A 14,290-nucleotide genomic window follows, 5' to 3' on the forward strand; every position below is an offset into this window, starting at 1 on the left:
GGTTCCATATATTGCTAAAGATTCAGTTGAGTGTCCTCATGACTTAAAGGAGCTACCATAGCTTCAAGATTACAGGGGCACATCCAGATGAGTGCATGCATGTGTTTCCCTGGGGACAAATAGCAGCAGCACATAGTTGTGTGTGGCAAGTTGCCCTGAGTGGGGTATGGGAATATGGGGCCAACACCTGGGCTGGCCCCAGCAGCCTTATTGGGGTTCTGGGGGCTCCTGGAGCTCCAGCGGCAGTGATCTGGGCTTGCAGAGCCTGGCTGGCAGCTGGAGCACGGCTGGATTACGCTGCCGCCACATGTGCCATCCTGCTTTTTTCTGCCGCAGGTGTTTTTTGGCACCTGGATCTTCTGGTGTCAAAAAAACCCTCCACACTGCAAATTGGCAGCACGGCAAATCCCTGCACGTGCGGCGTGTGCAGTTACAGCACCGCAGACAGGACGGCAGAGCCACAAACTGCATGTGCACGCTCATCTGGATGCACCCCAAGAGACAAATGAAGCTGCAACTCGAACTATTTGAATGATTCCAACTGAGTCACTCATGTGGTTGCTTTTGCCCATTTTCCATGAATAGCGCTGGTTTTTACATCAGAAAATATGTGATGAACCATTTCTGTGAGTCAGCATTGCCCTATAGCAAATGCATGAGTAGTTTGGTGCAGGTACTGACATTTTAAGTTGTTTTGATTGGACTGCCAGGTCACGTGGGCCATTTGCACTCCTTCATTGGGGGAGCAGAACCTTTGCAACTGGTTGAATATTGAGCAAATCCAAAACGTTGCTTCCTGTGAATATCCTGCAATGTTCACTGCTTCAAACCTCCTTGCTGCCTAGACAAGGCTATTGTAGATGCCACGTGCACAGATGCAAGCCTGCAAGAGCAGACCCTTAGAAGTGATGCAATGTGGAGAAACCTCAAAGGCGGGAGGGGCAGAATGAGGAAGGATGAAGATTATGGTGCCTTGGTCATATGATTACATGGCTGGGGCTACAGTTTTAGCTACCGGATGGGTGGTGTGGTAATAACAGACCAGATTGAGCTAAGCCTGTGCCTAACTTTACACAGATAAGCAGTTCCACTGTGTTTCTCAGAAGGAAAATGAGTCACCGCTGTGAGCCAGGAAGAAATTTGCTTGCAGGCTAATGGAGTGACGGCTCTGCGGGTTTTGGCCTAGGCAGCAACACATCCCCGAGTTAGCTCATGGGGCTTATAGGATTTTCAGTGGTAGAGTCTGAGAGCTAGCTGGCTTCGGTGGTGAGGTCTCACAGATGAGAGCTGCAGAGAGGCACAAGCAAATGTGATTTTTCCACCTTGGACGTGATGGATGAGGGAGCACTGACCTCTGAAGATAGGGGAAGGATGGAGAGAAACTGCACTCATTCTCTCACTTACGTGGAGCTCACCTTGCTGGGCTCTTGGGTTGGTTCGAAGATGAGCGTAACTGCTTTGATGGTATCCTTGTCCCTCCTGCTCTCTGGCTCACTCTCCGTTTTTCTTTTGGGTGCTTTGTGACTGTCCTGAGTGAGAGAGACCGGAGGGGACGTTTTTGTAGACCCTTTTGAACAAATCCACTGGCACTGTACCCTCAGTCTAGGGACAGACATTACACATAAAACAGTTTAAGTAATCAGAAACTGGTTTAAACCTGTAACAAAACAGATGTTCAGTGCACATAAACCAGTTTCAAAATGCCTGAAACCGGTTTGAGAGAAACCTGGTTGAACGTAGTTAGTATCGGACTTAACTGATTTGAGTCAAACTGGTTTTTGTCAGGTCTGTCCCAGACCCCTCTGTGTGGAGCACTTCAAAGACACTTAGGGCATTTTGAACAGCATGTCTGTCCATAGCCCCAGTTGGTTTTGATACACAGTAAGGATCTGATAGAAAAATTGGTTGTAAAAAAATAAACTTTGGACCGAGCGATTACACATTGAATCAATTTACGCTTCAGAGAATGAAAAAACACCTGGAACTAAAGTGGGTTTTTTTTATTTCAGAAGAACAAACCATAACAAGCTAAGGAAGTTACTTGTGAAGTCAGTTGGATCGGACAGTTGTGAGACTTGAATGTGGAGGAGACTTGGAATCCCCTTGTTAGAGAGGGGACAGCTTACCTAAGCTAAAGCACAATGTTGGCAGTTAATGAGTATAGTAGGCAATTAATACATTCAGACAGCAAATTCAAATCCATCCGAGTAGTGAAATTGTACAACTCCACTCCAGAAAGGGTTTTGGAGCCAAGGAATCTCCCTTGCTTTATAAGGGAACTTATCATCTTATGGAAAGGTATTCCATGCTGTATTGTCTGAAAAAGCAAAGGACAGTAGTCAGCAACCCAGGCACCTCCTTCTAATTTCCTTTTCCAAACTAAAAGCATCTGGACAATTTATATTCCCTCAGCCTTGTTCTCAGCAGCTGTTGAACTGTTTTGACCAAAACATTCAGAAGTAATTCAGTCTAAGGTAGATGCTAGACATGGAAAACTTAAGCTTGAGTGGTTAAACTTTGGCAGCCGTAAGCAATTGAAAACATGGTCCTAGGACAGGAAGCTTTAACAGGCATGTTAATGCCCGGCCTGCCAACCAAACAGGCATGCAGCCCACCCCAAGGTCTCATGGCTTCCCGGCACCTCTCCTTCTCTCTGCAGGTGCCAGTGAAACACCATGCATTCAACCAGGGTAAATTAAGCTCTGTGGGTTTTGAGGTTTTCTTATGAGCTCGGACTTGATTTGATTCTAGATCCTGGTAGTTTTAATTACCTCGAACCCTGTGAGAAAGTAAGCAGCCTTCCCCTTCCCTGTCCCTGGTGCCTTATCTGTTTCCCATTCCCTTTATTGTGGGAGTAGCGATGGGCACAACTGCGCTCTTTCTCCTGCAGTTTTCGTCCATCACCCACATAGCATCTACCATCAAGCCACTAAAGATCTAGATGTGCTGCTCTTTGGCCGCATTCACAACAATCTGTATTGAGTGGCTTAGTGCCTGAGGAGAGAACAGTGTTAGGGGTCTTTCCCTGTCTGCAAACCTCCGAGGACCAGAAGAAACATTGTTTGGACTCCAAAATTACATTTACTCAGAAATTTTACTTACTCTGGGTTGAGTACATTACTCAGCCCAGAGTAATCTCCTGTCTACAATGTCCAGTGTCCATGTTTCATGAGCTGAGCAAACCTGTTTTTTCCAATACGATGCTAAATGCAAACACTCAGTGCCTTCTTGTGCAAGTTCCCTTCTTGCACAAGGTGCGTGCAGTTCAACAGAGGCACAAACTTTCTTCGTTGTTCTCCTGAATGACACTTGTGTGGTTTCAGTGTCTGTAATCTCAGTAGCTGCCTGCCAGAAATCTCTTCTTGGCGCATGATTACAGCTGCTTTGTTCCAGCCTGCTGCCTGTCCAGATTATAAACCAAGCGATTACACGTTGAGATTCAAGAGCCACTGTGAGCAAGTCTGTCTGTTCTGCACCCACAGCAGTTGTTGGAGTTTGTCTAGGTCAGAATTGCTTCTACAATCTGTTCCTGTGAAGTTTTCCAGGTAGAAACAGAGGAGCCGAGTGCAAAACTGTCCTTTTCCTGTCCGCACTTATGTCTTGCTTTTCACCGTCGTGTACAGGGTTTCCTCTGGGAGACTGGCTGAGCCCGTCGCCTTGGAGAGCTGCTCTACATTGCTGTAGATGGCATGCTGGTTTGGGGTGGATATTGTCACGGTGGCATAAGCAATCTCGTCTTTCTTTTCTGAATCCTAGGGGGAAAAGCATCATAGGTCAGGGAGGATAAGCAAGGAGAGCATCCTAAGTATCTGCCAGTAAGTAGTTTGGGCTTTATAAACTGCAGATGTTCCTTTAGTGAAAGGACTGTCCCATGAGGATTTACCTCTTAGATGCCTAAGGTACCTTGTAAATTGGCCTTCCTTATGCTGCTGTGCCCTGCAGCCCTTGCCCGTTGCACTGAAGTGTATGGGACTGTGTGTGTAGGCAAGGACTGAAGAGTTCTGGGTTAAATAAATCAAAAGGTTGATCTCGCATCGTGGGGCAGGTGGGGTGGGGTAAGTGTGATTCCCAGGCCTGACTGGATGATTTGGAGCTCTTCACTGTGTTTCTCTCCTACCTGATGGTGGGGCTTATAGCTGCTTTTTGAGTTCACTGAATTGTAAGGCAGCTGTACTTTACTGTAGATCCCTTCCTGGTCAGTGGTGGCAGGATTATTAACAAGAGCATACTCTGGACTGGCATCTGCTGTGCCTCCTTCTGCCTGAGACAAGAATGAGTGGAGTTCAACACCGTGAGATGCACTAGAAATCTTGACTTCATCAGTCAGAAAGCAGTGATGTAGGGAGGATGCCAGTCTGGAAATAAAGGATTCTTTTTACAAGACCCAGTCGCCACCACGCTTGCACTTAATTTCTGCTTGCAGCTTCCTGCTTGGCCACATAAATCATCTGACTGACCATGGCCTGTGCATTTGCTTGCTTGTGCATAGTTTCATAGTTTCTAGGGTCAGAAGGGACCTGAATAGATCATCAAGTCTGACCCCCTGCCCCAGGCAGGAACGAGTGCTGGTATCATAATATCCCAGCCAGATAGCTATGCATGTAGTTGTATGTATCTATGATATCTATCTATGCATGATATCTATGTATACATCTATGCATGTAGTTGCTCTATGGACTCATGCAAACTAAACATGAAGATGCACATAGTATTGGATTCCTGGGTATGGAAAATTCAGCACACTACAGTCAATCTATGGAGATATATTAATGGTGGATGGTAAATATAGCAGAGAGGGAAGTTGCAGAGAGGGTAAAACTAACATGAGACACTTGAGATCTCTCTATCATGGGGTGACCTTTGGTCAGACACATTGACTCTGGGGTAGGTTTGTGCTGTTATCTTTGTGCTGGGACTGTCGCCTGCCAATGCCAGGAAGAATTTGGCATGCTTGTTTGAGTGCAGTCCCTCTGGATTGACACTGGTGTCCCTGGAGTATTGAGCTCTGATGTTGCACCCTCTTTCCTATTACCTGTTATTCTAGAAAGATAAATTGTCCCAACTTTGCATTCCAATACAGATTTCCCTTGCTTTATGCTGTCCGTGCGTTTCAGAAAATGGCACATAAAGGGACTCCACTTTACAATGTAACAAATAGGGATACGTTCCAAGACATCCACTGTACTGACCCCCCCAGACCTATTTCTACCACTTTTACAAGACAATTTGATTACTCACCAACAGCAAAGAGGGGTAGGAGATAAGCTAGCGGGATGCATAGAAGCCATAATGGGGATGGCAACTAAAGAAACACGTGTCACAGACAACGAACAAGGAGCACAGATCCACATGGGAGACTATATTTTGGTGTGCATCGCTCCCACAGTGCACTGCACAAAGCAGCTGACTGCAGGCTTCCACCACACTGATCACATAAGAGTGCATTTACCTTGCACATATGGAACCCACATAAAGTGAGGGAGACCTGGAATAGTAAGTCCCAGGGAGGAACAAATCATCAAGTTTGTGGTAGGCAGCTGAAAGCATTAGACCAGTTTTATATCGACTGCATGGAGCAGTAGCTGCATCATCATTTTTTTGGTATGACTCACTGCATTATTTTACTATTAGGGTAAGTCTACAACACACCCCAGTACTAACAGAACTAGCTTGGGTACCAGAAGCATTAGATGTTAACTAGACACCATCCAGTTCCCTAGCTATTATTCAGAACTAACTTGGGGGTCACTGTGTTTCATGACAGTGGGCCAGGAGAACCACCACCATATCTGAATAGCTAGTTCTTTTTCTGTATGACCTTCCTCATTTCTGCAACTTCTTTTCTTGGCAATGAGACGGCAAGTCACTCTGGTGCAATTAGTAGACTCTGAATGTGAGCAACTCTATTGAGAATGTTCCCTTCTGAGGGGAGCTTCAGTGTCTTGCACTGGATATGAGATCCCAGGAGCTGCTCCTTGGGGATCCTTCAGCATGCTTTGCTTACAAAAACACCTTGGCCACTGGAGTGCCGACATAGGCACCACAAGAGTGAGACCGGGCTCTGTACTGCCATGTCCTGGTGAATGTAAAGTAGAATCTGTATGTGCTCATAGCCAGAAGTCACGGGGACCTGAGCCATCTGCAATCTGCACAGAGCAGAGGCATTTCCTGGCTCACTTTCACATCCCTACCCCTCTATCACCCACTGTCACACTTTAGGTGACAATTATGGCTGCAGGTCTCTGGGATGGAAATGAACCAGTTACTAGAGCTGGGTGAGCAATTCTGAGTCATTGATTACTTAGCTTCTTTTCCTTGCACGGGTCTGTTCTTATTTAAAAAAAATCATTAGCATTTATTTGCTGAAGAATTTCAGTGATTAACTCTTGGCCTCTAGTTTATTCAGGAACTATTTGTTGCAAATACTCAACATTTTGGTTGCTGGATTGGCCATGCTGGTGCTGTGATACATCTGAATGATCACAGCTCTTGGCAGGAGTGCCTCAGAGAACTCCAACCTTGCTTCCTGTGAATACTGTGCAGCATTCACCTAACATCCATGGTTTATAGGACTGTGCGAAACGGCAGCGTTGCATTTCGACTTGAGTTTCGAGGGTTCCATGGAACAACATTTCATTTCGATTCGAAACAACTGTTCCATTTTGCTTCATTGAAACAGTGATACCCAGCTGGGTTGACTTCCCATCCCCAGCCTGATCATAGGGCTGGAAGGGGAACTGAGCGATTGGGTTCAGTTCCTTTCCCTGGCCCGATCGCAGTGCTTGGGAGGGGAACTGAGCAATTGGACTCAGTTCCTTTCCCCGGCCTGATCGCAGTGCTTGGGAGGGGAACTGAGCCCAGGCTCAATTCCCTTCCCTTGTGCTGTGATCGACTTCCTCCAGCCTGGCAGCAGGAGATGGGGGAAGCCAGGGGTGCGCTGCTGGCTGCTGCTGGGAGGGCAACCCTGGATCTCCCCCGTCTCCCACCACCTGCTGCTGGCTGCTTCAAAACTTGAAACTTTTTGACTACTCTCATTCTGTTTCAAGACTGTTTCGAAGCCCTTCATTTCGATTTGATTTCACTGTTTCAAGCTCGAAATGAGTCAAAACAGTGTTGAATCGAATCAGGCGGCAAAATTTGGCACAGCCCTAATGGTTTATTCCAGTATCGTGCCAGCAGCCTTTCTCCTTAGAATATCGGCAGAAAGCAAACCCCGATGGGACACTAGCATATTTGAAGCAACACTAGTGACATGATTTGCGCAGTGGCACCTGTGACATTGCACCCTTTCCCGACCGTTGAAGATGAAATGATACCAAGGCACATTCTGATCTCCCTTACCAAATCTGAGTGGTTGGTTTTCCTGGCCATCTGCACAGATGATCCTGCAAAGGAAGGAGACAGAAAACAGATCCAGTTAACGAAAAGTTACAGCAACAGGTGAAGAGGGAAGTGCTGCTTCAGCAGCTAGGTAGAAGCAATCTTCACATGCCCAGCTCATGGAAATGCCAACCCAGATCCAGGCTCTTCATTAAAACCAAGGTCTCGCTGCCTATCCCTAATGTAAAATGAGCTGCATCAGTCCAGATCCAACCACACCAGGCACAGCCTACTGAATCCATTTGTTTTCTCGTGTTTGGGACACAGCACTTTGACTTAACCTCGTTAGAATTAGGACAGTTCTGGCCTCCTGAAATGAGCCACACTTGGGTGTAGTTGCCAAGTTAACATGAATCCAACTGGATGATATAAGCAAACTAAAACCTCCTTCGTCCTTCACCTGAGCAAAATCTCTCATATAAGGTTTTACTGACCCATAGTGTTGGCACAGATCACGCCACCACATCTCACAGCAGTCACACTGGTGCATAGAACAATTACTGCAGGCTACGTTAATGGGCTTAGCAGTGGCTGGTCTTGTGGAAATGAGTGACACCAAAAATACCACTAGCTGCCCAAACCTGGCCAGATCCTAGACTGACCAAAGCTGTATGGGCTCAACAGAGCTCTCAAGCCAGACGCCTGTTCACTACAATGGTGGGTGAGAAGGAAGGAAGGACCAGACTCTGGTGTCCTAACTGGCTATGGGTGGCAGCAGACTTCACAAGGAGCCACATTTGATTCCAGTGATAGGCTACTAGTAGAGTAGGATGTAGGGGCATGTGAAGAAGATTATCTGAATGTCACAGCTCGCAGACCTGCTTTTTCAGCCTAGTTCGGAGACATTACTGGAAAGCTGGGCAGTAAGGCTGGAGAGGAATGGGGACACAGAGGGAAAGAGATGCAGCAGGGTCTTTTCTGACTACACAGTATTCTCTCACCTTTTCTTTTCCTTCTGGAGATAAAGATCAACACTGCAATTGCGACTAAAAGCAAGATGAGAACCAGCAGGGTGCACAGTACCAGGATGTAGATTGGGATATCTGCAGACCTGTGGGAAGAAATGAGAATGTCTTTCTGTTTGCATATTTTCTTCCTTAGAAGCAAATTCAGAAGGAGCAACTATTGTACACAGGGGACAGCAGCTGAATGCACCAGCTTAATCTGCTGGAGATCAATGAACTTGGCATTCGTGTCAAATGCAAATCTGAGTGGCCAGCCCCAGCAGGAAATCTGTTGTGAAAGCATTTTATGTAGGAGTCAAGGTCCTGGGTATCAAGTGTACATGCACAGTGCATGTGGCATCGCAGGGGAGATCCTGGTGCGGTTGAGGAGAGAAGCATCGCTTGGAAATGAATGTCCATGTTTAGTTTTACTTGCTCAGTCTCAGCCAGTGCCTTCACCCCCTGATAAACTGATCTTCCGTTTCTGTGATAGTCACACCACCCACCTCCCTTCATGCCAGGAGCCTCTGCAGTCAAGTGGAGCAGGGCTGGGGCAACAGTTAAAGGTCTCTGTCATGGGGAACTGATGCTTCACAGTTCAGTCAGATTCAATTTGTTTCACTTTTCATTTGCAAGCTTTTAGCTGGAAACTAAATCACACGGAGGTACGGGAGCTGGACAAAGCCTGCTGTTTAACTAACTCTTCTATCCCTTTGTTTTACCTTGTCTTTGAGATCAGCAGAGATGTGCAGCAGCCTGAATGGCTAGGCTGCTTAGAGCCAGGCCCTATATTTACTAGCACCAGTTCAACTTAATCATTTGCTATGTCAGGTCCTGGTCCTGCAAATGTGAGCATGTCCTTTCCTCTGTGGGCATGAATCCTCCCATCAAAGTCAACTGGACTGTTCACAAAGCTAAAAAGTGTTTGTGCAGCTTGAGCCTGGCAGTACATAGTGCCTGGGGGAAATTACCCGGCTGCAAATGCCAGACTGGCTGGTCTGCCTTCATTCAGGAAGCTGAGCCAAGCTCTCAGACACACCCTGCAATTTAAGGCAATGGATACTTAAGTCATGCACGTATCAAGCTCAATGCACCTGACTTAGGCCTCCAAGTTGTCCCACCAACTTCAGAAAAGGGTGAGGGCTCCCTGTTACAGCCAGAAACAGCTTTGCTTCTTCCTGGCAGTGCCAGATCCCAGAGGCAGCTTGTGGTTTAGGGTACATGGTGGAAATAATGGAGACTTGACATAAGGAATAGTAGGCTTCAGTGGTTCAGATCAGAGACCACAGGTGGAGAGACAGAAAGAGATCAATCTCCATCTGAGACATTATACACTCTAAGATACAAGACTGTTGTCTGAAGGAGGAAGAAGCTGGAGAAAGAAACCCCGGCACTGTGTGAATTCCCACGAGACAGAAGACCATAGTGGCCAGGAGTGTGACAGCTCTCACTCACCCTGTCGGAGTGGTGTGGTGGCTAGCGAAGTCATGTTCTTTCTCAGCAGTTGTCCATGGTGAGGCCGGCGTTGTGGAGGAAGAAGGAGATGAGCACTCTGGGGGCATCTGTGTCCATTCTGCTGAATGAGAGGGTGGAAGCTATCAAGGGGTGAAAAAATCAAATCTTATGGACCCCCACAGCAGCGCTGTAGCTGGGAATGGAAACATGGGTGGGACCTAACTTACAATGGACTTCATCCCAAATCGTATTGCAAACGTTTAAAACAATTAACACCCTCCCACCCCCGAGCCTCAAATAGCTTCTCTGTTAAGCTGCAGGCTTAAAATATTCGAAGTTCAGCTCCGGGGGTAGGAGGTGCAGGGGGTGCAGCTCTCCCCTCTGCTGCTACCCCTGCCCCACCTGCAGGTAGGGGCCATGACATCCCTGCAATCACCGGGGGAAATCGCCCCAGCAAGGACACGGCATAGGGCTACTGTGTCTCGTCTTAGGTTTCCCTCCAGCTTTATCAGCCCATCATGGGGGCACATCAGGGAGAGCTGGGGGTAGGGAGGAGAGAGTCTGCATCTGTATTAGTTCTGGGGAAGCTCCGGTCTGCAGCAGCACACAGGAAACCTGGGAGGAAGTGAGTCTGAGGTAGATCAGAGAAGCCTAATTCTAATCCATCTGCCCTTCCTCCTCGGCCCATGCCTTCCTGAGACGGGGCACGCAGCCCTTCCCTCGGTGGCTGGGCTCAGCTCCATCCCTCTACAGCATGTTACCCTTGCAGGGTACCCTGTGATCGCATCCACCCCCATGACCAGATGATGGAGGGGAAGCAGGGACGGGGCTGCAGCTAAAGGAATTGCAGATCGCTCAAAGGTTTTGCAAGCCATGACAGCCTTTCCCTTGATCTGTTTTAAGGGCAATGGGGACTCTGTCCAATCTAACCGGCACCAACGTGGCAGTACCCAGGTCAGTCAGTGGTGCTGGGTCCACAGTGGGAGTGAGACCCAGCTCCACCCCTGACAACTCCCCTTCTCTCTCAGGTCAGGGCAGGGTCTGATTCCCTTGGAGAGAATCCCAGGAAGCATTAGCAGCTCCTGCCTCGGCTCTGGGTTGTGTCCATAACCCTGAGCGAGGGACCAGGAGCTAGTGCGCGAAGACACGGTCCAGATGTGGAAGATCATGGTGGAGGGATGGATCTTGCCTGGGGCTGAGTGTGAAAGCACCCCCCACTCCCCCCCAACTGTGAAACACCCGCAGCCCCTGGGAGATCAGCTGGACATGAGGGATTCCTCTGCAGTGTATTCAGCTACAGCGCTCCACAACCGCTGATTGCTGTGACGGGAGTTTCCTGTCTGCCTTGCTGAGGCCGTGGTGTTTGCTGGGCAAATGCCTTGTCATGGCACTACCATCACCTGTCAGCAGCCATGCCCCTACACCCCTTGCCAGCTGTCTATTCATGCTGCAGGATTGGTACAATAGGATTTGAATTTAGCAAGCGCCGGGCACTGACCCACCTGGGTGGTGCATCGCACTGCAAAGCCCCTGGGGTTCCTACGGACGGAAGCAGGGCAGGGACTTACCTGGAGACACAAGCAGGTACACAGGGTGTGTGGGATCAACTCTCAGTGCCCTTGCCACCCCGCACAGGTAGGTGCCGGTGTCCGCCATGACCAGGTTCTCCACGGTCACCGTGATGGTGCGCTGGGTGTGGTTGTCCTGGATGGAGAATCGGTCGTGCCACACCTCAGCCTCCGACCCTGTGGTATCTATGATGTGGCTGCCCAAGCACGATAGCAGGTTGTCTCTGCACCAGAATTTTGGATACTTTTCATAGCCTTTCTTATAGTGGCACATCACAGACACCGAACGTCCTTCAGGTCCCGTCACTGTCTCCGGGCCCGTCACTGCGTCGGGATCTGTCAGTGACAGAAGGTCTATTCCTGCGCAGCAGCCTGTGGAGGCAGAGACATGGAGAGTCATTTCCATGCCCCAGCAGTGAGTAGTGTAGAGATTTGCTTTGGCAATCCCTCTTCACGTTTGAAGGCAGGGACAGAGCTGGGAAATGTTGAGATATTTGTCATCCTTATCCATTCACCATGGGGGTAGCAAATAGATAAGACCCCCCACCCCCCCATCTAATCAGGGGAAAATTCCCCTGAACAGTCTCTTGCTCAGAACACAGGCTAACTGGGCTCCTTGCCTTCCTCCCTCCGGCTGCTGGATGATGGGGAGACTTGCCTAACGCAAGGCTGGAGACCCCAGCTAGTGGATTTTTTTTTTAATTTTCTAATTAACAAACCTGATAGAAGTGGACACTACATCCCCTTCTCCCGGTAGGGAGGAAGAGATGAGGTGGGGATGGGCTGTCAGGCAGTGTACTGGCTAATGGGCATTACCACCAGGACAAAATGCCCGTGAACTCGGCTGACCCTGGAGAATAAACCATGAGATTGCGAGTGGACTGCATTGCCAAAACGAGAGAGATCCTGCCTGTGACTTCCCCTTCTGCTCCATTGGAATTGGGAAGTTTTTGGGGACTTGCAAGTATAAAGCCTCAGTTTGCCATAGCTTTCTCATCTGCGTCTTTTTGGAAGAAACCTGAACAAACAGCTCTGCTCCCCGCATAAACAGTGCAAATATGCTCTACCCTGACAAAGAGCTCAAGGGGAGATTTACCCCGAGGAAGAGGCACAGCACACCCTACTCCAGGAGCAGTGCCCTGGGGGATCCTACTAACTTACTAGAAGCCTGCAAGACACGTCCTGCAGTCGCTGCTGCAGTGCCAGCCACCGCTTTGCAACACTACATGCAGACCGGGTATGAGCGGGCTGAAGAAGGCGGGCACTGGCTGTGTTTCTGCTGGGCCCTACAGGGATCATTGCATCTTACCTAGAAGGAGCATCCAGCCAAACATGGGGAAGATCCTCATTGTCCTGCCGACCTGCAACGTCTGATGAATCCTTGATCCTCTAGCCAGGAAAAGTCCCTTTTTTACGCTTTTCGGAGGTGCCGGGTACCTGAGTCTTTTCTAGGACTTTGCAGTGAAACTGCGGTTCTGTAGCTGGTTTCTTTATGGTCAGGATTTGACTTCTGGTAGCGTCTTATCTGCCTCACTTCCCTCAAGGAAGGCAGGAAGGGAAGTGACTGTCACTGAGAACTTGTAGTTGTGTTTCTGTGGTCACCTATTTTTCCCCTTTTAGCTATGTTTTTTTCTGTGACATACTGGGCAGGGTTTGGTGGGAAATGGCTGCTGCAATAGCAGGGAGTGCTGAAGGTTTCTGCTGAATGGCTCACAGCCCTCATTTAAAACACAGAAATATTTGTTGTCTTTTTCTTTTGGCCGATCTGTGTAAATAAGTGCCCTCTTATCCTGAAAACCAGCCCAACCATACAGAAAGTGGGCTCTGCACAACCCGAGCAGCAGCAAAAATGGACTGTCCCTTCGTCCCCTGAAGGAGATTTTAACTTTCTCCTTAGAGCTGCTCAAAATATTGTGTGTGGATTTTTTTTCTGGTGCAAAACCTTAACAGAAACCTCACATGGTTTTCTATCTATCGGTTATAACCAGAAATCAGCACATCCGAGTGTCACACCGTCCCTGCTGGTGAAAAGATATTTTGCTTTCTTACTTTTGAATCATTCTGAATTTCAGCGAATGTTTCCAAGCATGGCAGTTGCTAGTTCTGGTGTATAAATGACGGGTGCCAGCACAGTATAACTTCCTCTAAGCTGCTCTTTGGGGTATTTACAGATTCCTTGTGAGAGCAGGAAGAGGCTTAAACTAATTTGTGTACGGAGCATAAATATACATGAAAATGTCCTGCAGGGTGAGGGACAGGTGGCAGTTGCAGGGCCCTGCTTCCATAATACACTGCACCTAGGACATTTCTTTAGAAGACCATTATAAAGTTAAACTGGCAAAGGTTTGGAAAGGCCAGAGTGAAAGTGGCTTGTGCAGCTCCGAGAAGTGTCTCCTGAAAGTGCTGAAGCACAATTTTTTTTGTAGGTTTATACCCTGTATGACTGTGGTCAGACTTTCCCAGGAGCAGCAAAAAGCAAATCCTTGGTTTGAAGGCCACAGTCTGCCAAATGTCAAGTCTTTTTTGTAAAGATCTGTAACCGTCAGTTTGAAGGGCACTTACCGCCTGAGTGTGCTACGTGGAGCTCTGCCTGAACGGTTGAAGAAGGTTGTCCCAGCAGGGACACCCTACTAGGAAATACCAGCAATTTTGTATGGTGTCCTGATGTTTTGTCCATCAGGACACCATACTTGTAGTCCAGGATTATCCCCAGTAGGGCATTCAAGATTCAAAACTCAGTTTGGGGTAGGGTTGCCAACTCTGGTTGAACCTATTTCAGGAGTTTCAGCATATAATGTAATGACATTAATGACTAATCTACTCAGGGCCAGCCCGTCCTATCCTGTGAAACCAGTGGCTGCAAGGGGCTCTGCAGCTAAGGGGCCCCCTACATCCAGCTGCTCACCACCCCCCCCCCCGCCCCTCCACCGCTGGGTTCTTCAG

The 14,290-nt window shown here is 48.3% G+C and overlaps 1 protein-coding gene and 1 long non-coding RNA gene across 3 annotated transcripts in view; one reads left to right on the forward strand and one right to left on the reverse strand.

The window, feature by feature from the left end:
* LOC109284846 (uncharacterized) overlaps window positions 1-14,290 on the forward strand; it is a 37,722-nt gene that overhangs the window by 4,532 nt on the left and 18,900 nt on the right. The gene's annotated exons all lie outside the window — the stretch shown is intronic.
* On the reverse strand, window positions 1,992-12,916 carry LOC102573938 (CMRF35-like molecule 7). Of its 2 annotated transcripts, none has more exons than XM_014601921.3 (6): window positions 12,657-12,916; window positions 11,348-11,719; window positions 9,780-9,897; window positions 8,322-8,431; window positions 7,342-7,385; window positions 1,992-3,752 (listed from the first exon to the last, which is right to left on the reverse strand). In XM_014601921.3, exons 1-6 carry the CDS (start codon window positions 12,694-12,696, stop codon window positions 3,594-3,596), a joined length of 843 nt encoding a protein of 280 aa, XP_014457407.1. In that variant the 5' UTR covers window positions 12,697-12,916; the 3' UTR covers window positions 1,992-3,593. The 2 variants fall into 2 exon arrangements, with proteins under 2 accessions (XP_014457407.1, XP_014457406.1); XM_014601920.3 differs by having other exon boundaries at window positions 9,780-9,900.

Source organism: Alligator mississippiensis, chromosome 8 (genome assembly GCF_030867095.1).
Source record: "Alligator mississippiensis isolate rAllMis1 chromosome 8, rAllMis1, whole genome shotgun sequence".
NCBI classification, from domain to species: Eukaryota; Metazoa; Chordata; order Crocodylia; family Alligatoridae; genus Alligator; species Alligator mississippiensis.